The sequence below is a fragment of the Sorex araneus genome, chromosome 2 (assembly GCF_027595985.1).
Source record: "Sorex araneus isolate mSorAra2 chromosome 2, mSorAra2.pri, whole genome shotgun sequence".
NCBI lineage: Eukaryota > Metazoa > Chordata > Mammalia > Eulipotyphla > Soricidae > Sorex > Sorex araneus.
This window is the reverse complement of record NC_073303.1, coordinates 319,102,531-319,129,766: the sequence shown is the minus strand read 5'-3', so window position 1 is coordinate 319,129,766 and position 27,236 is coordinate 319,102,531. Positions and strand designations below refer to the sequence as shown.

Genomic DNA, 27,236 nt, shown 5'->3' with positions numbered 1-27,236 from the left:
ACGCGGCAGACCCGAGTTCGATTCCTCCGCCCCTCTCAGAGAGCCCAGCAAGCTACCAAGTGTATCGAGCCCGCGCAGCAGAGCTTGGCAAGCTACCTGTGCGTATTGGATATGCCAAAAACAGTAACAATAAGTCTCTCAGTGAGAGACATTACTGGTGCCCACTCGAACAAATTGATGAGGATGACAGAGATATATATATATATGTATATATATATATATATATATATATATATATAGAAAGAGAGGAAGATCTGAGACAGTTATACTAGCATCATACAATGTAACCTTCACTCTAAGGAAAGTAATAAGAGGGAGGGAGGGGACTGGAAAAATATAACAGGTAAAGCCTTGCATTGGTCAACCTGGGTTTTATTCCTGGCACTCAATATGTTCCCATGAGTACTACCAGGAGTGATATTTGAGCACAGAGACAGGAGTAAGTCTGAAGCAAAGTCATGGATGACCCCAAAACAAAACAGAACAACATCAAAAAAAGATAGAGAGGGATATAACATATTGCTTAAAGGATAGAGAGATTGGGAAATCCTAACTTTTGTCAACATATGTGCAACAAATAAAGGTGCAGCAAAGTTCATCAAATTAACCGTTTACAGCTCTAAAAGGACATACTGACGGAAACACAATAGTAGTGGGAGCCAAATTTTCATCATTGGACAGACCAACCAGATAAAATATCAGTAAAGAAAGTGAATAAGGAATTGGAAGAACTAGGATTAATTGACATTATCAGGGCCCTCTACCATAGAAAGATTGATCCATGTTCTTCTCTAAATAGACCAATGCCTACTATAAAAATAATTAATGCAACTATATGCATTTATATCTCTGTAATAAACAGGGTACATGGTACAGAGGGTTAGTTGTTTGCCTGCCATGTAAACTAGCCTAGTCCAATTCCTGGAACTGCATGATCCCCTGAAGCTTTACCTGGTACTTTCCTGGAGACGCTGTAGCATCCCTGGCACTACTTGGTCCCTGAAACACTGACATGTTGGTTTTATCATCTTTAGTACTGCAGGGTATCCTCAGGCTCCTCAGGCTTTTCATTGAAGTGTTGGCCCAATAGCACTCTCTGAGTGCAGATGACCCCATATTCCTGAACACCACCAGGTATCTAACCTGAGCATCATGGCACATAGCAGCAAACAAACAAAACAAGCAAAAAAGGCCTAGATGTCAAACCCATTCCCAGAAAATACCCTAGGAAAGTTTAGGTAGGACTCTCCAAACTCTTAGCCTGAGAGAAGTTGATAATGAGACCATATTAACAAAGAAAACAAAAACAGAATTAAATTAAAAAAGGCTACATTAAATGAAAATTTTCTGCATTGCCAAAGAAGTGTGCTCTAAAATAAATCCACTGACTGAAAGAAAATGTTCTCACACCACACATCTGACAAAGAGCCAATATCCAAGATACATAAAGCTCTCTTAAAGACTTGGTTTATTCCATTGGAATAATTTGGAAATAATTTGGAAATAATTTGAAATAATTTGGAACTTTTCAAAAAGTTAAGACTATATCCCACCTGACCCTGAAATTCCATTTCTGAGAAGCTATTCCCCAAACGCAAAAATATTAATCTGAAAGGACTGACACACACTTATGTTCATGATGGCATTACTTAAAATAACTAAGACCGGGAGACAACCAATGCCGGTAGAGGATTTATAGTGTACAGACACAACGGAACTAACACTGCTCAGCTATGAGTAAGGATGAACTTTGCAGCCTTCTGCAATTTGGAGGAAATTGGAGGAAACCATGCAAAATAAAGTGAGTTGGGGGAAATAAGGCAACTACTAAGTTAGTCTTGATGATATACAGTGTACAGAAATGAAGCTAAAGATTAAATGGAAGCAACTGTGATCTGAGGATGCTAAGGGAACAGGTTTGGAAAGAGAACTAGAGAAAATGGTGGCAGGATCTTGTCATTCTCAAGGGATAGGAATATGCAAGTACAAAACAATATGTTTGTTATTATGAAAAATTTGTGTGTACAACACCTAATTCAGAGAGAGAGAACAAAAGGGAATTCCCTGCCATAGTGGCAGGGTGGGGTGGGGGGAGACGGGACTGGGGAGGGGGGAGGGATGTTGGGTTTACTGGTGGTGGAGAATGGGCACTGGTGAAGGGATGGGTTATCGAACTTTGTATGGGGGAAACATGAGCACAAAGATGTATGGATCTGTAACTGTACCCTCACGATGACTCTCTAATTAAAAATAAACCAATAAAAAAAAAAGAAAAATATGTGTGTAACTTTGGGACAGTGGTATAAGGTCTTTGACACCTAATTGAGGCACAGGAACATTTACCTTACTAAAATGAAGTAAAAATTAAAAAAATTAATACATGAAAAGAATAATAAAATTATTTTTAACACAGATGATTTCTTTAAGGGATGATAAAAAATTCAGGAATTAAATTTTGATAATGATTTCACAGTTCTACAAATATACAAAAACTTTAAATAGTATACATTGAATTATATGATATGTAAGTTATATCTCAATAAAATTGCTATTAAAAAGCTAAAAAATAAATTTAAAGTCTGGTAAAAATAATTAAGTAGCCCAAACTGGAAGCAATTCATACCTATGGCTCAATATTGTAAAAGTTTAGATAAAAAATGTGGTAATTAGAATTAAGAACAATCAATTGTAATCAATTTTTGACATGTGTATTATAATAATTTACAGATCAAAGTGAATAGTAATTTTCTATTTGAGGATGTGGATGTGAGATGATAATTGATTTCCTATCTCAGTCTCTCAGTTACCCAAAATGTTATTAGTTCTAATTATATTTTATATATAAAAATCTGTTTACGCAATAAATTTAAATTAGAAAAATCAGCTAGAATTCTAAATCAAGTTTAAATGCTACTAAAAAGTGATGAGGGTGAATTACAAACATCACTAAAAGAAATTTGCATCCTTGAAACATTTACTGAAAATGAAGTTTCAGCAAAAAGAAAATAAAATGAAGAACTCAGCAACAAAAGTAAAATTACAAAAATAAGCAAAATAAGAGTAAAATGGGTAAGCTATCAGAGAAAATATAAACAATTAGCATCCATTAAAATTAGTGATAATATTGTATTGTTATATAAACATTAATATATAACATTATAATTTATATAGTAAGATGGAACATAGAGCGAGGGATGTTATAGCTAAAAGTAGAGGACAACATAGACAATATTTCTTGTATTTTTGGTTTGCCATACATTTTAGTGCTCAGGTTCAGGTGCTATTTCCAGTTTATTTATAATTGGGTGCTAGTCCCAACACCATACTCAGATGTTGCTCCTGGAAGTGCCCAGGGAAGCATATGGTGCCAGTGGTAAAATTGAAGCATTCCTTATGAAAAGCACGTTTTCTAGCCTAATGAGCTAGCTCTTAAAGGACCAAACAATTTTTTGATGTTTAAGTTGCATAATTCTAGAAGCGATTTATTTATTGAAATTTAAAATTGAAGAGATTTATTTTTATTAGTGGGAAGGAACATGGGAACAATGGTGGAGGAAAGTTAAAATTGGTGGTGGGATTATTATTGGAATATTATATGCCTAAGACTCATCTATCATTGGAAGTTACAGCCCTTTACTTAAATACAAAATAGATATATTACTTAAAAATATCAGTCTCCATTAAATTTAATAAATATTTTCTGATTTTAATTTACTATGTGACATAATATGTAAGAATGAAAATTTTTGAGGCATGAGAAAGTGGGAAAGTTTTATACATGGTTTATACATAACTATAAAGAATAAAAATAAATAAAGGGGGAGGAAGCCCAGGCTTCTGGGGCCATGCTCTTTACTCAGGATCAACATTTGCCCCACAGGTCAGGAACCAACTCCCTCACTGCATCTTCCCTGTTCATGAAGAGCATGGCCATACCTTTCATTACCTCCCCAAAGTTCTCCATAAACATGCAAATACATTCTAACTGTAGGAACCTAACCACACAAAAACGCACAAGAAACAACTCCAAACATTGTCACGTGGTAAAGCAATGCAGGAAACTATGAAACTCACCAGGCTTAGTGAGGGAGGTAGATAGCCCAGAAGAGTCATTTGATAATAATGAGCTATATAACCTCTCTGGTAAGGCATTTAGAGAGGAATTGTTGGAGATATATGAGGAGTTCAAAAAAAAAATGGAAGTACATGGAATACAAGGTTGGCAAAACCCTCCACGATACTGAAACTAAAGGTATTTTCAAAGATGACACACCACTGGCCAAGCAAGCAAAAACAAAAATAAACAAATGGGACTATCTTAAACTAAGAGGCTTCTGCACCTCAAAAGAAACAGTGACCAAAATACAAAGACAGTCTACAGAATGGGAAAGGATAATCACCCAATATCCATCTGATAAGGGGTTGATATCAAGGATATACAAGGCACTGGTTAAACTCCACAAGAAGAGAACAACAAACTCCATAAGAAAATAGGGGGTGGAAATGAACAGAAACTTTCTCAAAGAAGAAATCCGAATGGCTAAAAGACACATGAGAAAATGCTCTACATCACTAATCATCAGGGAGATGCAGATTAAAACAACAATGAGTTATGGGGAGAAAGGGACTCTCCTTCACTGCTGGTGGGAATGCCAACTGGTTGAGCCCTTTTGGAAAACAATATGGACGATTCTCAAAAAATTAGAAATTGAGTTCCCATTTGACCCAGCAATACCACTCCTGGGAATATATCCCGGAGAGGCAAAAAGGTATAGTAGAAATGACATCTGCATTTGTATGTTCATTGCAGCACTGTTTACAATAGCCAAAATCTGGAAAATACAGGAGTGCCAAAAACAGTTGACTGGTTAAAGAAACTTTGGTACATCTACACAATGGAATACTATGCAGCTGTCAGAAAAGACAAAGTCATGAAATTTGCATATAAGTGGATCAACATAGAAAGTATCATGTTAAGTGAAATGAGTCAGAGAGAGACAGACAGACATAGAAAGATTGCACTCATCTGTGGAATATAAAGTAACAGAGTGGGAGACTAATACCCAAGAGTAGTAGAGATAAGGACCTGGAGGTCTGCCCCACAGCTTTGAAACCAGCCTCACATGCTGGGGGAAAAGGCAGCTGAGATAGAGAAGGGAACACCAAGTAGAGGATGTTGGGAGGACCCATTTGGGTTGAATGATGCATGCTGAAAGTAGACTATAGACCAAACATGATGACCACTCAATACCTCTATTTCAAACTACAACACCCAAAAGGAGAGAGAGCTAAAGACCACAGAGGCAGGCTGGGGTGGTGTGGGATGGGGTGGGGATGGTGGGAGGGATACTGGAAACATTGGTGGAGGAGAATGGGCACTGGTGGAGGGATGGGTAAACAATCACTGTATGACTGAAATGCAAACACGAATGTTCATAAGTTTGTAACTGTATCTCCAGGTGATTCACTAATAAAAAATAAAAAAAAATAAAATCACATTAAAAAAATGGAACACACTACAGAAAAAAATAAAACCATGAGTATATAAGAGCAGAAATAAGGAAAATACAAACAGGAATGAAATATCTGAAAAATTTGGTAGATGAAATGAAAATTTCACTGGAAGGCCTCAGCAGCAGAGTAATAGTTTCAGAGGACAGAATCAGTGATCTCCAAGATAAAGTACAGAAGACCTACAGACAAGGGCAGAAAATCGGGAACGCACCAAAGAAAAAACTGCAACAGCTGGTAGGAAAATATTGGGATGGACTGAAGAGGAACTATATGAATATCCGAGGTCCTCAAGGGCCAGGAAGACAACTTGAATGAAGAACAGTTAAAAACATCATTGCTGAGAAATTCCCAAAGCTGAAGTGTAAATGCACCCAGATCCAGGAGGCCCAAAGGGTACCAGCTAAAAAACTGTTCAACTAAAATACTAATCAGAATGAATAAAACTATAATTAGAGAAGGTCAAAAAGGAAATTATATATAGAGGAGCATTCCCTAAGATTTATAGCAGACTTATCAAATAAAACCCTCCAGGCCTGAACGCAGTGGTGGGATGGTGGGATATAGTGAAAAAACTCAATGAAATGAATGTCTCATCAAGAATACTTTACCCAGCCTGACTATCATTTGGTTTGAAGGAAAGATATACAACATCACAGATAACTCAGGAACTTCATAGACTCCAAATCATCATTACAAGAAGAACTAAATAGCAACTTTAGCATAAGACACTCTCTCACAAACATGCCAAGTTACTGAAGAAAAATAGCACAAAATTCTATAATAATAACCTCTCAGTGTAAATGTGCTAAATTCACTAGTTAAGAGGAACAAAGTGGCAGGATGGATTAGAAAATTAAAACCAATACTCTGATGCCTGCAAAAATCATATTTGAACAATAAGAGCAAAAACAAACTCAAAGTCAAAGGTTGAAAGACAATTCTCTTCTATTTTTAATTTTTTATTGAGTCACTGTGAGATACACAGTTACAAAGCTTCCATGATCAGCTTTCAGTCATACAACGTTCCAATACTCATCCCTCCATTAATGTATATTTTCCAGCACCAACTTCTCTAGTATACCTCCTTCCACTCCGAGTCCCAACCCAACAACTGCCTCTATGGCAGGCACTTTTCTTCTTACTCTCTCTATGCTGAAAGACATTTCTTCAAGCAAACAACTGCCTCAAAAATGGCAGTGTGACCATACTAGTATCAGATAACATAGATTTGGGTGAGAGAGTGAAGGTCATTTCTTATGATCAAGGGATTGGTATATCACGAAGAACTCATGATCCTACAGTTATATGCATCTAGTGAGGGAGCAGTAGCACTGTAGCACTGTCATGCCCTGTCATCTGGTTGTTCATCGATTGTTCAAGCAGGTACCAGTAACAAGTGAGACTTGTTGTTACTGTTTTTGGCATATTGAATATGCCACAGGTAGCTTGCCAGGCTCTTCTGTGCAGGCAGGATACTCTCGGTAGCTTGCTGGGCTCTCCGAGAGGGACGGAAGAATCGAACCTGGGTCGGCCACATGTAAGGCAAATGCCCTACCTGCTATGCTATCACTCCAGTCCTTGAGGGAACAGTAAGATACTTAAAGCAAAACAGTTGCTAATAGACTTTAGGAAAGACTTTGGTAGAAACACAACAGGAGTCAACTCCACTTTGGTACATCGATATATCAACTAGATTGAAGCTCAGCAAGAAAATACATTTATAAAACAAATTTTATTGAGTCACCGTGAGATAGTTACAAGTTTTTATATTTGGGTTACAATCACACAATGATCAAACATCCATCCCTCCACCAGTGCACATTTCCTACCACTAATATCTCCCGTATACCCCCCCTTTCTCACCCTCACCTGCCTCCATGGCAGACAATATTCCCTATACTCTCTCTCTACTTTGGGGTATTATGGCTTGCAACACTAACACTCAAAGATCATCATGTTTGTTCCATTATCTACTTTCGGCACACATTTTATTTAAGGTATCACTGTTATCCCATTGCTCATCGATTTGCTTGAGTGGGGACCAGTAACGTCTCCTTTGTGAGACTTGTTAATGTTTTTGGCACATCAAATACGGCACGAGTAGCTTGCCAGGCTCTGCCGTGCGGATGAGATACTCTCAGTAGCTTGCTGGGCTCTCCGAGAGGGGTGGAGAAATTGAACCTGGGTCGGCCTCGTGCAAGGCAAATGCCCTACCCGCTGTGCTATTGTTCCATGCATATATATATATACATATATATGTATATTCTTTCACCCACAGAAAGCCAAATATACATTGTTCCCCAATGCACATGGGACATTCTCAAAATAGACCACATGGTTCTCAAAATATACCACAAAATATGCCTCCATAAAGTCAATAGCATAGAAATTATATCAACTATCATTTATGACCATGATGAGCTGAAAGTGTAAGTTAATCAGAAATGAATAAACGAACACCTGAAAATTCAATAGCTCATTACTGAACAAACAGTGGGTTAGAATGGAAATCAAAAAGGAAATTAAGGGGCTGGAGTGATAGCACAGCAGGTAGGGAGTTTGCCTTGCACGCAGCCGACCCAGGTTCGATTCCCAGCATCCTATATGGTCCCCTGAGCACCGCCAGGAGTAATTCCTGAGTGCAGAGCCAGGATTAGCCCTGTGCAAAGCCAGGTGTGACCCAAAAAAGCAAAAAAAAAAAAAAGGGAAATTAAAAGATTAATAGAAACAAATGAGAATGAGACATTACCTACCAGAATGTATGGGGTACAAAAAAAGCAGTGTTAAGAGAAAAGTACATTGATATGCAAGCATTCATTAGGGAGAAAAGGCCCACACAAATAACTTTATTGTACAACTGAAGAAACTTGAAAATGATCAACAAAAGAAGCCCAAAGCAGTCTGGAGGAAGGAAACAATAATGCTTAGACAGGAAGTGAATGAAATGGAGTCCCAAAAATCAGTGTGAGGGGCTGGAGTGATATAGCACAGCGGGTAGGGCATTTGCCTTGCTGGCGGTTGTCCTGGGTTCGATTCCCAGCATCCCATATGGTTCCCTGAGCACGGCCAGGGGTAATTCCTGAGTGCATGAGCCAGGAGTAACCCCTGTGCACCGCCAGATGTGACTCAAAAACAACAACCAAAAAATCAATCTGAAAGATAAAGGAAATCAAAAGCTGGTTCTTTGAAAAATAAACAAGACTTATAAACAAGTAGCAATATTCACAAGAAAATAGAGAGAGGAAAACTTAATAGAATTAGAAATGAAAAGGGGGTATCACAACAAACACCACAGAAATGTAAAGGATTGTCAGAGATTACTCTGAGAATCATTATTCACAAGACAAGAGAACCTAGAGAAACGGATGTATTCCTGGACTCCTACAACTTCCCGAGGCTCAAATAAGATGATTTGGATCACCTGAATATACCTAAAACTATCAGTCCTAGATGGATTCACTAGTGATTTACTTCAAAACTTTAAAGAAAATCTACTACCAATTCTTTTAAGTTTCTTCAAGAAATTAAAGAAACAAAAACACTCATTTCTACGAAGCAAACATCAACCTGATATCAAAAGTAGACAGACATCACAAAAAGAGAATTATAGGCCTTTGCAAATATCCTCAAAATTATACTAACAAATAGAATTTAATTATTCATCAAAATCTTGTATACCATGACCCTTAGGATTCAGGGATGCAAGGATGGTTTAACATATACAAGTCAAATAACATAACACACCATATCAACAAAAGAAAGGATAAAAATCATAGAATCATATCAATAGATGCAGAGAAGCCATTTGACAAGATCCACCAGCCACTCATGATAAATGCTCTCAACAAAATGGGAGTTGAAGGAACTTTCCTCATATAGTCAAAGCCATATAATTCAAGCCCACAGTAAACATTATTCTCAATGGAGAAAAACTAAAAGCCTTTTGTCTAAGATCAAGTGAAAGACAAGGCTGCCCACTCTCACCACTTCTATTCCATATAGTACTGATAGTACTTGTCATAGCAATTAGGCAAGAAAAAGTTATCAAGGGTCAAGGAAAAGAAGAAGTCAAGCTATCATTATTTACAGATGACATGATTCTATACTTAGAAAATCCTAAAGACTCTACAAAAAAGCTCCTAGAAATAATAAGTTTTTATAGTAAAGTCTCAGGATACAAAATTGATACTCAAAAGTCCATGGATTTTCTGTATACAAAGAGAAAAAGCGATATTAAAAAATCCTGTTCACAATTGTGCCTCAAAAAATCAAGTACCTCAGAATCAGTGTAACTAAAGAGGTGAAGGACCTATACAAAGAAAAATACAAACACTACTTCAAGAAATAAAGGAGAACATTAAGAAATTGAAATACAACCCCATTATAGATTGAGAGATTAATATCATCAACATGGCAACACACCCCAAAGCATGATGCAGATTGAATGCAGTCCCTATAAGGATACCCCTGTCATTTAAAAAAAAATGAAATAGATCAAGCAATCATGAAATTAATATGGAAAATACCTTCCCACAATCCCTTCCTGACTACTAAAGCAGACCTTGGGGTAAATAGGAGGCATTACTTCCCCCAATTTCGAAATGTACTAAAGAGCAGAATTAGTTAAAACAGCATGATATTGGTATAAAGACATACCCTCAGATCAATGAAATAGACTTGGATATCATGAAACAGACCCTAAGCTCTTTGATCAGTTAATCTTTGATAAAAGAGCAAAACAACATGAAATGAAGCTAGGAAAGCCTCTTCAACAAGTAATGCTGTAAAAACTGGTAAATTACATGCAAAAAAAAAAAAAAACCTCAAAAAAAATTCCTGCCTTTTTATAAGCCATGCACAAATCAAACCCCAGCAAAATAAAAACAAATTAAAGATCTTGATATCAGACCTGAATTTAGGCAGAACTTTATGACATTGAAGCTAAAGACATGTTCAGAGCTTTCATATGACCCCGAAATACCACTTGTGGGAATATATCCTGAGGATGCAAAAAAGCACAGTAGAAATGATATCTGTACCTATATGTTCATTGCCGCACTGTTCACAATAGCCAAAATCTGGAAACCATCTAAGTACCCTAGAACAGATGACTGGTTAAAGAAACTATGGTACATCTACACAATGGAATGCTATGCAGCTGTTAAGAAAGACGAAGTCATGAAATTTGCTTATAAATGGATAAACATGGAGAGTATCATGCTAAGTGAAATGAGTCAGAAAGAGAGGGACAGACACAGAAGGACTGCACTCATTTGTGGAGTATAGAAGAACATCGCATGAGGCTGACACCCAAGGACAGTAGATACAAAGGCCAGGAGGATTGCCCCATAGCTGGAAGCCTGTCTCATGAGCGGAGGTAAAAAGGCAGATGGAATGGAGAAGGATCACTAGGAAAATGATGGCTAGAGAAATCAGTCAGGATGGGAGATGTGTGCTGAAAGTAGATAATGGATCAAACATGATAACATCTCAGTATCTGTATTGCAAACCATAATGCCCCAAAGTAGAAAGAAGAGAGTATGGGGAATATTGTCTGCCATTGAGGCAGGGGGAGGGTGGGAAAGGGGGGATATACAAGAGATATTTGTAGTGGGGAATATGCACTGGTGGAGGGATGGATGTTTGATCATTGTGTGATTGTAACCCAAACACGAAATCTTATATCTATCTTATGATGATTCAATAAAAGTTTTTAAAAAAGACATGTTCAGGTATGAAGACCAAGCAAAGCAAGTAGAAGCAAAGATAAACAAATGAAACTACATTAAACTAAGAAGCTTATGTACTTGAAGAAAATGATTACCAGCATACAGAGACATACCATGGCCAGGGAAAATTATTTACCCAATACTCGCCAGATAAGTGGTTATTATTCAAGATAGGTAAGACTCTGGTAGAACTTTACAAGAAAAAAATGATACAATTTTATCAGAAATGGAGAGCAGTGATGAACAGAAACTTTGCCAAATACAAATGGCAAAAAGGCCTATTAGAAATTGCTCTAAATAGCAGGTAGATGCAAATGAAAACAACAGTGAGGTATCATCTCTCATGCCACAGAGACAGCCACACATCAAAAAGAATAGCCTCTACTGTGGATTCGGAGAGAAAAGGACTCTCATTCACTGCAGATGGAAATTCTAATTGGTTCAACCTTTCTGGAAAACAATATGAACATTGTTCAAAAACCTAGAAATTACTTTATCACATGACCCAGTAATATTGTTCCTGGGATTGTGGTCCAAAAGTACAATGCAGAAAAAGTCATCTGCATTCCTATGTTCATTACAGCACTGTTCACAATAGTCAGAATCTGGAAACAAGTCAAATGCCTGACAACAGATGAATGGATAAAGAAACTATGGTAGAACTGCACAATTGAAGACTATATAGCTGGAAATAAAAATGAAGTCATGAATTTTCATAATATACGATGAACATGGACATGCTGGGTGAAATAATTCCGAGAGAGAGGCAAACATAGAGTGTTGCACTCATTTGCAGGATATTAAAAAAAATGAAACAACAGAGAGTGTAAATTATACCCAAAGACAGTAGTAGTAAAAACCAAGAGGTGTGGTCCATGATATAAAGCTTGTCAGAAATTTGTAGGGGGCGGGCAGTTAGGTGAGAGAAGGGACCACTATGGTAATGAAGGCTGGAAGTGGTCATTCTGGACAAGAACTGGGTGCTAAAAGGAGGGAAAGGAATACTCATGATACCCTTTCAATACCAGTATTGAAAACTACAATGCCTAACATGAAACTAAGAGAGAGAGAGAGACAGAGAGAGAGACAGAGAGCAGAAACATTTCTGTCTTAAAGGCGGCTGCAGGTGAGGCAGTGTGGGGGGAGAAAACTGGGGGACATTGATGGTGGGTGGTGGGAAATATACAGTGGTAAAGGGATGGTTATTGGAGCATTGTATGACTGAAACTCATTCATGAGTAACTTTGTAACTGTATATCTCATTGAGATTCAAATTCTTTTAAGATTAAGAAATAGAGTTGATGGGGAATGACAGAAATCATTAAAAATTAACATTTAAATTGTGTCTCTTCCACAAAAACAAACAAGACTACAGCAGATTAAAAAGCATAGGAAATAACCTTAAGCTTCAATAAAGACATTTTAATAGATGAAAGAATATATTTGTACTCATACAGCCCTTGGTAAATGGGCCGATATCCAAATTCTATGAAGTACTCAGAAAGCTCAATGTAACAGTCCAACGACCCATCCATAAGTGGTGCTAGAGGATGAACAGACACTTCCCCAAAGAAGACATACAGATGACCCAAAAATATATGTAGAAGTGCTCATCATAAATCATGATTAGAAAAAATTGCAAATCAAAACAACAATGAGATATCATCTCATGCTATAAGAATGGCATATATTAGATATCTGGAAACAGTATTTGCAAGGTCGTGGTTATCTACTGTGGGTGACAATATCATCTAATTCAGGATCTACGGAAAGCAATGTTGACATCTATCTAACAAACAGGAATAAAACTCCTGGGTGACCAATATGGGGTCCTTGGGAGAGAGAGGTGTGTGCAGTGGTGATACATGTGGTTAGAATTATGTGCATGAGAAAATATTAATAACATTGTAAACCACAAAATCTCAGTAAAAATTTCAAAACAAATTTGGTTTCTTATTGTTCATACTACTAACAATAATTTATACTGATTATTCATATTCATCCCTCCTAGGATAATCAAAAGCCACATACACCGCCAATAAAGAAATATAGTGTAAAAGACTCATTTTATAAATCCTCTACACAGAAGTAAGTATTTTTCCAATATAATTTTTATTTTACTTAACCAGTTCATTTATCTAATGACCTTTCAAGCAGAGTTCAGCAGGAGGGCAGAGATTACTCCACCACTTTTGTCAATGCTCAACTACTTTTGGTAGTGCTTGTACAGAGTTCAGTGCTCTGGCCTAAGAACGCAGTGTTGCTTGGGCCCCACAGAGCTAGGGGCTAGGGAAGACAGGGGCATTTTGGTTGCTCAACAGCTTCCAGGGCCATCTGGCAGTACTCAGGAAACCATGAGGTGCCAAGTATTGAACCAGGATCAAGTACATACAAGTCATATTTCTTTTTTTTCTTTTTTTATTAGTGAATCACCATGAGTTACAGTTACAAACTTATGAGTTTTCATGTTTGCATTTTGTTTACATCCCTCCACCAGTGCCCAGTCCCATCCACCAGTGTTCCCAGTATCCCTCCCACCCTCCCACCCCATCCCCCCACACCACCCCACCTCTGTGGCAGGGCATTCCCTTTTGATCTCTCTCTCCTTTGGGGTGCTGTGGTTTGCAACAGAGGCACTGTGTGGCCATCATGTTTGGTCTATATTCTATTTTCAGCGCACATCTCACATCCCATGCGGGTCCTCAAACCACACTTTACCTGGTGTTTCCTTCTCTATGTGAGCTGCCCCTTTCTCCAGCATGTGAGGCCAGATGCCAAGCCTTGGAGCCAACCTCCTGGTACTTATCTCTACTATTCTTGGGTGTTAGTCTCCTATTCTGTTATTTTATATTCCACAGATGAGTGCAGTCTTTCTATGTCTGTCTCTCTTTCTGACTCATTTCACTTAGCATGATACTTTCCATGTTGATACACTTATATGTAAAGGTCATGACTGCATCTTTTCTAACAGCAGCATAGTATTCCATTGTGTAGATGTACCAAAGTTTCTTTAACCACTCATCTGTTCTAGGGCACTCGGGTTTTTTCCAAATTCAGGCTATTGTAAACAGTGCTGCAATGAACATTTGAGTGCAGATGTCATTTTGACTGTACTTTTTTGTCTCTCCATGATATATTTCCAGGAGAGGTATTGCTGGGTCAAATAGGAGCTCAATTTCTAATTTTTTGAGAAGCAACCATACTGTTTTCCAAAAGGGTTGAACCAGTCGGCATTCCCACCAGCAGTGTAGAAGGGTCCCTTTCTCCCCACATCCTCTCCAACAGCGGTTGCTTTTGTTCTTTTGGATGTGTGTCAGTCTCTGTGATGTTAGGTGGTATTTCATGGTTGTTTTGATCTGCATCTCTCTTATAATTAGTGATGAAAAGCATTTTTATGTGCCTTTTTGCCATTCATATTTATTCCTTGAGAAAATTTCTGTTTATTTCGTAGCCCCATTTTTTGATGGGGTTGGATGTTTTCTTCTTGTAGATTCCAACCAGTGCCTTGTATATCCTTGATATCAACCCCTTATCTGATGCGTATTGGGTGAATATTCTTTCCCATTCCATAGGTTGTCTTTGTATTTTGGTGACTGTATAATTTGCAGTTCAGAAGATTCTTAGTTTAATATAGTCCCATTTGTTTATCTCTGTTTCTATTTGGTTGCTCAGTGCATGTCATCTTTGAATATACCATTAGCTTCAATGTCATGGAGAGTTTTGCCAACCTTGTCTTCAATGTACCTTATGGATTCTGGTCTGATATTGAGGTCTTTAATCCATTTTGATCTGAATTTTGTGCATGGTGATAGGTTGAAATCTAAACCCATTGTTTTGCAAGTTGTTGTCCAGTTATGCAAGCACCATTTGTTGAAGAGGCTTTCTTTGCTCCAGTTCACATTTCTTGCTCCCTTATCAAAGATTAGATGTTCATACAATTGGGGTTGTGTGTGAGGATATTCTACCTTGTTCCATTGGTATGCAGATCTGCCTTTTGACCAGTACGATGCTGTTTTGATTATTACCGCTTTATAATAGACTTTGCGGTTGGGGAGGGTGATGCCTCCTATCGTCCTTTCGCCAAGAATTGCTTTAGCTATTCGTGGGTGTTTTATTGTTCCGTATGAATTTCAGGAGTGTTTGCTCCATTTCTTGAAGTTTTTCATGTGTATTCTTATAGGGATAACATTGAATCTACAAGGCATATTTCTTAATCTCTTTACAATCTTTGGCCTGCAGAAATTTGATTTTAAATTTGATTTTATATTTATTGACAGACCTTTTTTGTATCTATAATATTCTGTGCTTATCTGTGAGTCCCAAGTTCTTCAGTATTTTCAAAAATGAAAATATTGAGTAATTTTCATTATTCATTATTCATTTCAAGATGCTCAGATTCAAGTTTTTGAAAAGTAGAAACGTTTATTGGAAAATAGAAGAGAGAAGCAAAGAAGCCCCCCAAATGGGGAGGAACTTAGTATAGGTCTAAGTTAGAAGGGAGTTTTGTGTGTGCCCTTTAGAAGACTCCTCCCATTCCTTATGAGTTGGCAAGTGCTTATAATTATGCCAGAAAAATCACAGGGATATTTAGCTGGTCTAAATCTTTCCAGGAATAATTGCTCATTATCTTTGTTTCCCTGTCATCCTAGTCTCAAGAACAGAATTTTATATTCCTGGGAAACGCTGGGAATACTGATACAGAACGTTGGGGATGGAATTGTGTGTCAGGTTGATAGGGGAGAGATGGAACATCTGGAGAGAGAAAATTATGGCTTCCTCTCTCACCAGTAGTGACTGGTGGTGGGGGTAATGGCACTGTTGTGGTTGGGATGGTGTAGAGCATGACTATAAAATAAGAATATTGCTACTTCATAATAAAATACTAATAAATGTTAAGAAATTTAATATTTACTCTATATACTAGACTATGAGATATGCATGTGAGTCAGCAAAAATCTCTGCTCTCAAGAGATTCTTATTTTAAGAGGAGACAAACAATAAGAAATGTCATAGGACAAACTAGGAACATAGGTGAATCATACTTGAAAAGATAATGAGATGAGTCTATGCAAAAAATTACAGAAGAGGTAAAATAGGCTAAGAAGATCTAGAGTAGGGGGTATGGTGCCTGCCGCCCAGCATGCCTACCTGTACCTGCAGGGTGAGTGCATCAGTGGCCTGATGGTGCCTCCTTTAGGCTTCCTGATATCCCAAAATTGCCACTGTGCCTCTGGCCAGACCTCAACAACTTGGGACCAAGTTTCTGGAGAAATTAAACAGCTAAAATTTAGGTATGTGGAGTCACACCCACAAACCACCTCTGGCTCAGCTGTACAAGCTTACTTACTGCCCTTGCTTCAGAGACCCATAAATAAATCCCAAAAGAGATCAAAATCAGACCATTTAAGTGCATTAATGGCCATAACTTAGGTACTCAAAAATGAATCTTGGAAGAAAACAGCAGGCCACAGAGATGTCTCCCCATTCTGCACCAGGCTGATTTCACTGGGACACCTTTGACGAGGCGGGGGTGGGGGACAGGTGTGTCCCTCCGCCTGCCCCAAATGAACCCCGGCAGCTGCAAACTTCCAGAACCCAATTGTGGCCACGTTTACGTCAGAACTTCACAGGCTCATCCCAAGCCCCCAACGCATGAGAATGAATCTGCTGAAAAATCCAGGTATATAGGACCTATGACTGTAAAGTCCAGACTTCACGGAATCAAGCTGGGTGACCACCCCCCACCTCCCCACCCTATCCATGAAGTACAGAAAATTAGAAAATAGAGTCACAAAGTGATCAGAAATCGTCATAAAATCTGCCAAACTGGTTTGACAGTCCAGGTTGATCACAGAGAATGAGACAATCACATAAAAAGACAAGCAAATATTTACAGACTGTCCAATTTTTAGGTTCATCTGGACAGTCATAAATGGCTCACAGTCAGACCATTATTCAATGAAATGTTGCTTCCCCACCTGACTCTCAAAACATGAGTTGACACCACAGAGATTGGCACACATCAAAAAGAACAAGAACAACCAGTGCTGTCTCAGATATGAGGAAGAAGGGACTCTTTTTCATTGTTGGTGCAAATTCCGACTTGTCCAGACTTTTTGGAAGACGATATGGGGATTCTCAAAAAGCTCTAAAAACCTAGAAGTTGACTCAGCAATACCCCTTCTGGGAATATATCCTGGGGTGCAAAAAACACAGTAGAAATGACATTTGCACTTGTATGTTCACTGAAGCACTGCTCACAACAGCCGGAATCTGGAAACAACGTCAGTGCCTGAGAATAGATGACTGGTTAAAGAAACTTTGGTATATCTACACAGTGGAATACTATGCAGTGGTTAGAAAAGACTAAGTCATAAATTTGCTTATAAGTGGATGTACATGAAGAGTATCATGCTAAGTGAGATGAGTCAGAAAGAAAGGAACGAAGAATGACTGCATTTATTTGTGGAATATAAAATGACATAATATGAGAACAACGCTCAAGGACAGTAGAGACAAGGGCCAGGACAATTGCTTCGTGGTTTGGAAGTCTGCCTCATTAGCTGGGGGAGAAAGCAGTTGTTATAGAGAAGGGATGTGTGCTGAAAGTAGACAAAGTACCAAAAGTGATGGCCTCTCATTATCTGTATTGCCAACCATAATGCCCCAAATTGGAGAGAGAGTAATAAGGAAATTATCTGCCATAGAGGCATGGGTTGGGTGAAATGGGGGTGGTGGGAGGGATACTAGGTACATTGGTGGTGGAAAATGTACACTGGTGGAGGGATGGGTATTTGATCATTTTATGACTGAAACTCAATCATGAAAACTTTCTAACTGTGACTAACAGTGATTTAATTAAAAATAATAATATAGACCAATTAAAAGCTAAAGCATAAACATGAGTTGATAGATGCTAAGGACAGTTAGTAAGTACATCAATATACAATAGGTACATGAAGAATATTGGCTGAGTTCCTGAGAACAGACAACTGGTTAAAGAAACTGGTACATCTACACAATGGAAATATAGCAAATAGTTAGACACTTTTAAAGTAAAAAGTCTTCAAAGTTTCATATTTTATTTTTTTCCCTTCTTGTCCTCAAAATCTAAGAAGCATTAAACAGTTTTATTTAATGTTTGTAGCAGACAGATATTTGTCATTTATTCTATTATTTTCTTGTAATCTATTCTTTCCTGATTGCATGCTTTGCAAACCATTTATATTCTAAGACCCAATCTGTTTTACTCTGGGTAATATTCTAACCTTGGGTTTGTTAGAGGATATTTTCCCACAAGAAATAAGATCTTGAGGATACTTTAAGTATTTTTCAACAACATATTTATGACTAATGCAGTGATAATTTAGTAGTCAAGTGGGGAAAGATTAAACTACATATCAAAGCAATTCTGGTGACTGCTGTGTTCACAGTGAGTTCGGTAAGAAGCAAAGAAACCATTCTTGTTTGATCACTATAGCTTTACATTATACGTTAGGTAGTGAGATGCCTCCCAGTTTCTTATTTTTTCAATATAGATTTTTGTTATTGAGTCTTTCATGATTCCACACAAATTTTGGTAATCTCTGTTCTAAGTTCTTAAAGAATCTTATCTGAATTTTGGATGGTGATTACTTTGGTAGGAGGCTCATCTTGACAATATTTATTTCGTCAATCCATGAGCATAAAATATTTTACATTTCCTATGGTTTTTCGGTTCTTTTCAAATTATCTTTAAAGTTTTCATAATATGGATATTCCACCTAATTTGATAAGTTAATTCTTTGGTACCTGATGGTTTTACATACTATTTTGAATAAGATAGATTCTGATCTTTTTTCCTAGGATTCATTATTTGTATATAAGAATGCAACCAATTTTTATATATCATGTAACCAGCCATTTTGCTTTGTTCATTTATTGTTTCTAGAAATGTCCTCTTTTAACTCTTTAGAGTCTTCTATTTATATTATCATATTATCTTCAAATAGTGATAATTAGACTTCCTATTTTCCAATTTGTATCCCTTTCTTTTTGTTGCCATTTTCCTGATGCTAGGACTTCTAATATAGTATTGAATAAGAAGAGATTCAATGGATATCTTTCTTATACATGATCTCTGCAGAAATGCTTTAAGTTTTGAATTTTTAAGAATAATATTGGAGGGGCTGGAGAAATAGTACAGCTGGTAGGGCATTTGCCTTGCACGCCACTAACCTGAGGTCAATTCCTAGCATCTCATATGGTCCTTCAAGTACTGCCAGCAGTAATTCCTGAGTGTAGAGCCAGGAGTAACACCTGTGCATTGCCAGGTGTGACTCAAACGGCAAAAAAAAGAATATTGAATTAGTTATGAGCATTTTATAGATAGCTGTTACTATTTTCAGAAAGGTTCATTCCACACCTATCTGTTGAGGTATTTTTTAATCATGAATGGATACTGGATATTTTAAAAAATCTTTCTCTTCATTGATTTATATGACCATGTGAATTTTTATCTTTCCTTTACTGATGCGGTGTATTACATTAATTGATTTTCATATTTTGAACCACTACTGCATCCCTAGAATGAATCCCACTTGATCTTGGTGTTTATTTTTTTTATTTGCTATTGGACTTCATTTGCTAAGACTTTTTTGAGGATTTTTGCATCAATGGTCATCAGTGAGATTTGTCTAAAATTTTCTCTTTTCGGTATTAGTGTATTGGGTTCTGGGTATTAGTGTAATGCTAGCTTCATAGAAGATCTTAGGAAGAATTCCTTTTTCTTCTTGGAAAAGCTTAACAAGTAAAGGTAGTGTGTATTCTGAAGGTTTGATAAAGCTCAGTAGTAAACTTTTCTGGACCAAGGCTTTTGTTCTTAGGGATATTTTTAAATACTATTTTAATTTCTTTATTAATAGTTGCGGAGGATATCACAGTGGGCAGGGCATTTGCCTTGCATGCGGCCGACCTGGAAAGCCTGGCAAGCTACCGAGAGTATCTTGCCTGAACAGCAGAGCCTGGCAAGTTACCAGTGGTGTATTGGATATGCCAAAAACAGTAACAAGTCTCACAATGGAGACGTTACTGGTGCCCACTTGAGCAAATTGATGAACAATGGGATGTCAGTGACAGTGATACAGTGATTGATAGTTGACCTATGGATTTCTACTTCCTCCTCATTAATTTTAAGGAGGTTATGATTCTAAGAATCAATGCAGTTTTTCTAAAGTGGAGATGTTCATAGTATATATACTCTCGTGATGTCTTGGATTTCTGAGGGTTCTGTTGTAGTTTTTCCCTTTTCATTTTTGATATGATTTATTTAGTCACTTTCTCTTTTTTCTTTGTGAGTCTAGCAAAATGCATGTCTACCTTGTTTATTCTTTCAAAGAATAAGTTCCTGTTTTCATTGATTATATTGCTTGCCTAATTTATCATTGATTTTTTATGTTTTTATATTATTTCCTTCCTTCTGCTAGTCTTTGGATTTATTTGTTGTTGCTTCTCCAGATATTTAGAATATGTGTTTAGGTTTTTGATTTTTTCTTCTTTTGTCTGCAATGCCAATGTTCCTCCTAAGTGCAGCTTTTGCTGTCTTCCATAGGTTTTGATAACTTGTACCTTCATTATCATTTCTTTGAAGGAATCTTTTATATCTTCTTTGAGTATATGTAAATTAAGGTGTTTTAACAAATATAAATATAATTTCAATTTTATTGAAATCCAGTAATTAGTAAGCAGTGTGTTGTTCGGTCTCTATGTGTTAGAATTTCTCCTCATTTTTTTAATGGCAATTTTTTAATTTCCAAGTCATTCTGGTATGATAGGATGCTTGGTATTATTGCAAATTTATGTGTGTTTCACTCACGTTTCAATATGTGATCTGTCCTGGAGAATGTTGTATGCACACTACAAAATAATGAGTACTTGGCTTTTTCATGGTGGAAATCCCTGCATTGGTTTATTTGTCTAAGCTCTTCTGGTTCCTCAGTTAGAGCTCTTGTATCTTTAATGATATCCTGTCTAGCTGATTTATTGGTGGTGACAGTGGAGTGTTGGAGTCTTCTATTACTATTGTGTTTTTATCCATTTTTTTAGGTCTGTGAACAGAAGCCTTACAAACTTTGTTGACTCCACATTTGTTGTGGCTCTGCTGATAAGTGTTAGTACTTATTGATCTTTATCTCCCTTGGCCATTGAGTAGTCTTCATACGTACCACTAATTAATTTATTTCGATTGAGCACGTTTTTTGTCTGATACAAGTATGGCTGTCCCAGCTTTTCTTTTTTCTTTACCATTGACTACATTGATTTTTTTTTTATCCTTTTACTCTGAGCCTATGTATATCCTGTGACAGCAGTTATGTTTCACGTCAGGAACAAATAGCTAGCTGAGTTTTATTTCCTGATCTATCCTACTGCTTTGTGTCTCTTGATGGATTGTTTAATATATTGACATTCAAGGATATTATTTAAACAAATATCTGAGTTGCCATTTTTCTGTGTGTGGTTGTTGATTCTACAATTGGCTATTTGCTGTATATTAGTGGCATTTTAGTATTTACTTCAGGGCTGGTTAAGTTATAGCAAGTACTGAAAAATCTTACTTGACTAAAAATGTTTTATAAGATTTATTTTTTAACTCAGGTTTATGGGTCTTATGACCGAAATCTTCAGGCTCTCACAGTCAGGGATAAGTGACCTCCCCCTATCCTTCTGTTATTCTGGAAGCCTGGCCGTGCTCATAAACTGCTTCTAGTACCATATAAGTTCATTAACCACCCATGATCCAGAGAGTCATTCATAAATCTTTAAAGAAATCAGCAAGACCCCCAAATCACCATCCAGTTAAAAATTTAACTCCAGCTGTATCACTCCATCAAAATTTTAGAATTCCTAGAGCATGCTGCCACAACCACTAATATACCAGGAATAGCATACCACACTGGACAGTCTTGCTGGGTATAAGATTATGTATTAGATATTTTTGTCATTCAATACTTTGCATATATTGTTTCAGTAGAAGGCAACCAATCTCAATTAAGAAAATATTAGCATGCAAGGTTTAACCTGTAACATATAAATAATCTCTTATGCCAGAGTTTAATTGCTCCAGGGTGAGATGCAGCAATCTTCACACATGTTATTCTATGGAAATCTTTTTGGATAATTGTTAGTCAATTAATCATAACAAGCAATGAAAAATCAATGATTTAAGGCCTACTATTGGGGCAGACTTGGGTGATAGTGGGGAAAATGGGAAATAATAGTGGCAGAAAGGTGTAATGTTGGTGGGACTGGTATTAGAATTTTAAATGTTAGAAATAAAATTGAAATTATGTTTATATTTGTTAAAACACCTTAATTTACATTTACTCAAAATGTAGCTATTTCATACATACAATCCCACCACCACCAGGTAACCTTTCCTCTACCAAATTCTCCAGACTTCCTCCTCTCTGCATCCAGACCTCTCCCAGTAGCAACACAACAAATTGTTGCTTGCTCCAACAAGACTTACAGGAAGGGCAATTGGAATTAATACAAACTGAATCATTGAAGTCAATTTGTGATGATTGGCAAATTGTTAATGTATGTTGTTAGCCTACATAAACAAAGGAATTAAAATATTTTAATATAACACAATACAATACTTATTCTTATATACATAAGTAAGCTTTCATCTCTGGCATCTAAAATATATCACATTAAATTTTATTTTATTTTTTGGGTTTTGTTATGGCAAAAATAATGTCTTCTTTGCCACTAATAAACTTTAAAAAATTCTCTTTTTAAATTTTTTATTGAATCACTGTGAGATATACCCTTACAAAGGAGTTCATGATTAGATTTCAGTCATACAGTATTCCTATACCCATTCCTCCACCAATATACATTTCTCCGTACCAGTGTACCAAAGTTTCCTCCAATCAAAAAAATTCTTTGCCAAGGTATTTTGAAGTTTTCATGGAATTGGTAAAGCCTACAAATGTAAAGGTTGCTTGTGCCATGTGATAATTTCTTTTTATTTATTTATTTTATTTTATTTTTATTTATTTATTTTTTATATTATCTTTTTAAATGCTGCTCTTCTGTGTTCTTGTCAAGAATGGGCTAGGTTCCACATAGGTTCTCAACTTCTATTTGTTTGAGAATGTTTTTAATCCCTTCTTCCTCTCTGTGACAGTCAAGTTGGGTATAGGTTTATTGGTTGGATATTTGTTTCATCCAATACTTTGCATATATTGCTCCAGTTTTTACTTCCTTATTGAGTTTCTTTAGAGAAAGCCACTTTGAATCTTATGTTCTGTCTCTTGCATTTAAGGTTTTCTTCTGTCTTTCAACCATAAGAAGTCTGTCTTGGTTCTTTCCATTTTTAAATAATTATTGAGATTCTGTGGTTTGCAATACTGTTAATAATATCTTCATGCACATACTTTCAAACCAACACCCATCACCAGTGTACCCACATTCTTTCCCCAAAGATCTCAACACCCTGTTTTGATTACAAAATGTTTTGGGGTAGTTTCACTTGTGTTCACTCTTTTGGTGGAGGGGGCTGGAGACACATTGGGTGTTGTTTAGGGCTTACTCCTGACTCTATACTCACAATACTTGTGAAGGTGCTCAGGGACTATATAGGATGCTAGGGATTGAACACAGATGTGCCAAGTGCAAGGCAAACTCCCTAACTGCTGTACTATCACTCCAGTCCTTTGTGTTTACTTTAGCCGGTACTCTGCATTCTTGTATCCATGCTCTCATCTTGCTCTTCAGGTTGATAAAATTATCCCAAATTATCTCTTCAACTAGTCTTCTTCTTTCCCTCTTCCCTTCACTAGAGGAATACCTCTAATTCTGAAATCGTTCCTCTTGGCATTGTCAATTAGGTCCAAATGTTCCTTCATTTTTCCCTAAGTTCCTTCATTTTTTTCTCAATCTCTTAAATTTCTTTTTCTTTGGTGCATATGTTTACTGTACCATCTACTGTACTTATTTTTTTGTGCTTTGATTTGTTTTTTCTTTTTTTAAATTAATTTATTCTTTTATTGAATCACCATGTGGAAAGTTACAAAACTTTCAGGTTTAAGTCTCAGTTATACAATGCTCAAACACCCATTCCTTCACCAGTGCACATATTCCACCACCAAGAATCACAGTATACCTCCCCCCTCTCCCCCACCTCTCCAAACCCGCACCCTGCCTGTGTAACTGATAAATTTCACTTTACTTTCACTTTACTTTGATTACATTCAATATTTCAACAAAAAACTCACTATTATTGTTTGGAGTTTCTCCCCCCAAAAGTCAGACCTGCTGAAAAGGAAGCATTTGATAATTTGTTTACCATTGCTGAGAATGAAGAGGTATGAGGTCGAGTGGCCGCACTAGCGGCCGCACGGTTTCGGATTTCTGTATTTTAGTATTTTAGTAACTAAGGCCAGAGAAATATCTGCCAGACATTGCATCATTGCAAGCTTGTACCTCTCAGCTACTACTTTATACTCCACATAAGAGTGCGATCTTTCTATGTCTCTTTCTTTCTGACTCATTTCACTCAGCATGATACTTTCCATGTTGATCTACTTATATGCAAATTTCATGACTTCATGTTTTCTGATAGCTACATAGTATTCCATCGTGTAGATGTACCAGAGTTTCTTTAACCAGTCATCTGTTTGGGAGCACTCTGGTATTTTCCAGATTGTGGATATTGTAAACAGTGCTGCAATGAACAAAGAAATGCAGATGCCATCTCTACTATACCTTTTTGCCTCTCCAGGATATATTCCCAGAAGTGGTATTGCTCGGTCAAATGGGAACTCAATTTCTAATTTTTTGAGAATCGTCCATATTGTTTTACAAAAGGGTTGAAGCAGTCGGCATTCCCACCAGCAGTGAAGGAGAGTCCCTTTCTCCCCACATCCATGCCAACACCGGTTGCTTTTGTTTGTTAAGATGTGGGCCAGTCTCTGTGGTGTGAGGTATCTCATTGTTGTTTTAATCTGCATCTCCCTGATGAATAGTGATGTTGAACATTTTCTCATGTGCCTCTCTACCATTTGGATTTCTTCTTTGGAAAAGTTTCTGTTCATTTCATCACCCCATTTTTTTTCGGATTGGCAGTTTTCTTCTTGTGGAGTTCAACCAGTGCCTTGTATATCCTTGATATCAATCCTTTATCGCATGGGTACTGCGTAAATATCCTTTCCCATTCTGTAGATTGTCTTTGTACTTTGGTCACTGTTTCTCTTGAGGTGCAGAAGCTTCTTAGTTTGAGATAGTCCCATTCTTTTATCTCTGTTTTCACTTGCTTGGCCAGTGGCATGTCAGCTTTGAAGATACTGTTGGCTTCAATGTCGTGGAAGGATTTGCCAACCTTGTCTTCAATGTACCTTAGGGATTCTGGTCTGATATTGAGGTCTTTAATCCATTTTGATCTGACTTTTGTACATGGTGATAAGTGGAGGTCTAAGCACACTTTTTTGCATTTAGCTGTCCAGTTTTGCCAGCACAATTTGTTAAACATGCTTTCCTTGCTCCACTTCACATTTCTTGCTCTCATCAAATATTAGATGATAATATATTTGGGGTTGTGTGTCAGAGTATTCAACCCTGTTCCATTGGTCTGCAGCTCTGCCTTTGTTTCAGTACCATGCTTTTTAATTACTACCGCTTTGTGAGTAGAGTTGGAAGTTGGGGAGGTTGATTCCTCCCATTTTCTTTTTCCCAAGAATTGTTTTAGCTTTAGCTATTCGTGGGGCCTTATTGTTCCATATGAATTTCAGGAGCGCTTGCTCTCTTTCTTTGAAGAATGTCAAGGGTATCCCTATAGGGATCGCATTGAATTTGAACTGTACTTATTTTCTTTTTGGCTTCATCTATATTGCTTCTAATACTTCCTACTGCATGTTTAAGTTCAGTTACTTCTATTACAAGAAGTCATTAGATTGTTTTTCCATTCAGCTATCTTTCAAGCTTGTTCATCTTTGCTCAACAATCATTTTTGTATCATTGAGCAGTTATGATTGCTATCCTAAAGTTTTTTCAGGCAAAGTATGAAGGTATGACAGCACTGGTGATCTCCCTTAGCTTTCATTATCTTCTGTTGGTTTATCAGTGATATTATGTGTTTCTGTTGTCTTAGTCATTATCTCATTGTTTTATAGGTCAGAGGTCTTAGTATACTTCAGTTAGATTCTATACTCAGGGGTCTTATGCTGGAATCATGTGTAGTGCAAATTGAAGCTAAGGTCTTCATTGTTGACAGAAGTCATTCATTGAAGCTATAGGTCTCATCCAATTTATTTCTTTGAATAAAGTCAAAGAACACTTGCCAATGTAATCATTTTTTGTCTGTTTTGTTTTGTTTTTCGAACTTTGTCCCCTTATTTTTTTTTTCTTTAGTCTATTTAAGATTTTTAAAAATTTTTATTAGTAAACCACTATGAGGTAGTTATAAACTTATGAACTTTTATGTTTGTATTTGGCTTACATCCTTCCACCAGTGCCCATTCTCCTCATTCTCCTCTACCAATGTTCCCAGTATCCCTCCCACCACCCCCACCCCAGCCCCCACCACCCCACCCTGCTCTGTGGCAGGGCATTTCCTTTTGTTCTCTCTCCTGTTGGATGTTGTAGCTTGCAATAGAGGTATTGAGTGGCCATCATGTCCACTCAGGTTGAAAGCCACATACCAAAAGTGGACTATAGACCGAACATGATGTTTATTTTGTTTTAGTAAAGTTATCTTGTTTAATTTGGATCCACTTAAGATAATTGATTCCCTTTGAACTACTCAGATATGTTTGATTAGGGATTGATCATAATGAACTGTTGATGAATAAAGTTGCACATAAAGTGTTTCACAGATATGTGTTTCAAAGATAGTATTCTATCACACTCTTTTGCTCTAACCACACCTTAGGTGAAGTGATTGTAATACTAGTATTCCAGCATTCAGGAATCATGGAAAACATCTCAGAATTAGGCCTATTGAAACATATG

General features: G+C 37.1%; 1 protein-coding gene across 1 annotated transcript in view; it reads left to right on the top strand.

Moving 5' to 3' along the window:
* SPATA48 (spermatogenesis associated 48) overlaps window positions 1-27,236 on the top strand; it is a 106,031-nt gene that overhangs the window by 36,119 nt on the left and 42,676 nt on the right. Inside the window, exon 3 of the mRNA XM_055124809.1 lies at window positions 13,255-13,331. Coding sequence (XP_054980784.1) covers window positions 13,255-13,331 — 77 coding nt within the window. The remainder of the gene's footprint in view (window positions 1-13,254; window positions 13,332-27,236) is intronic.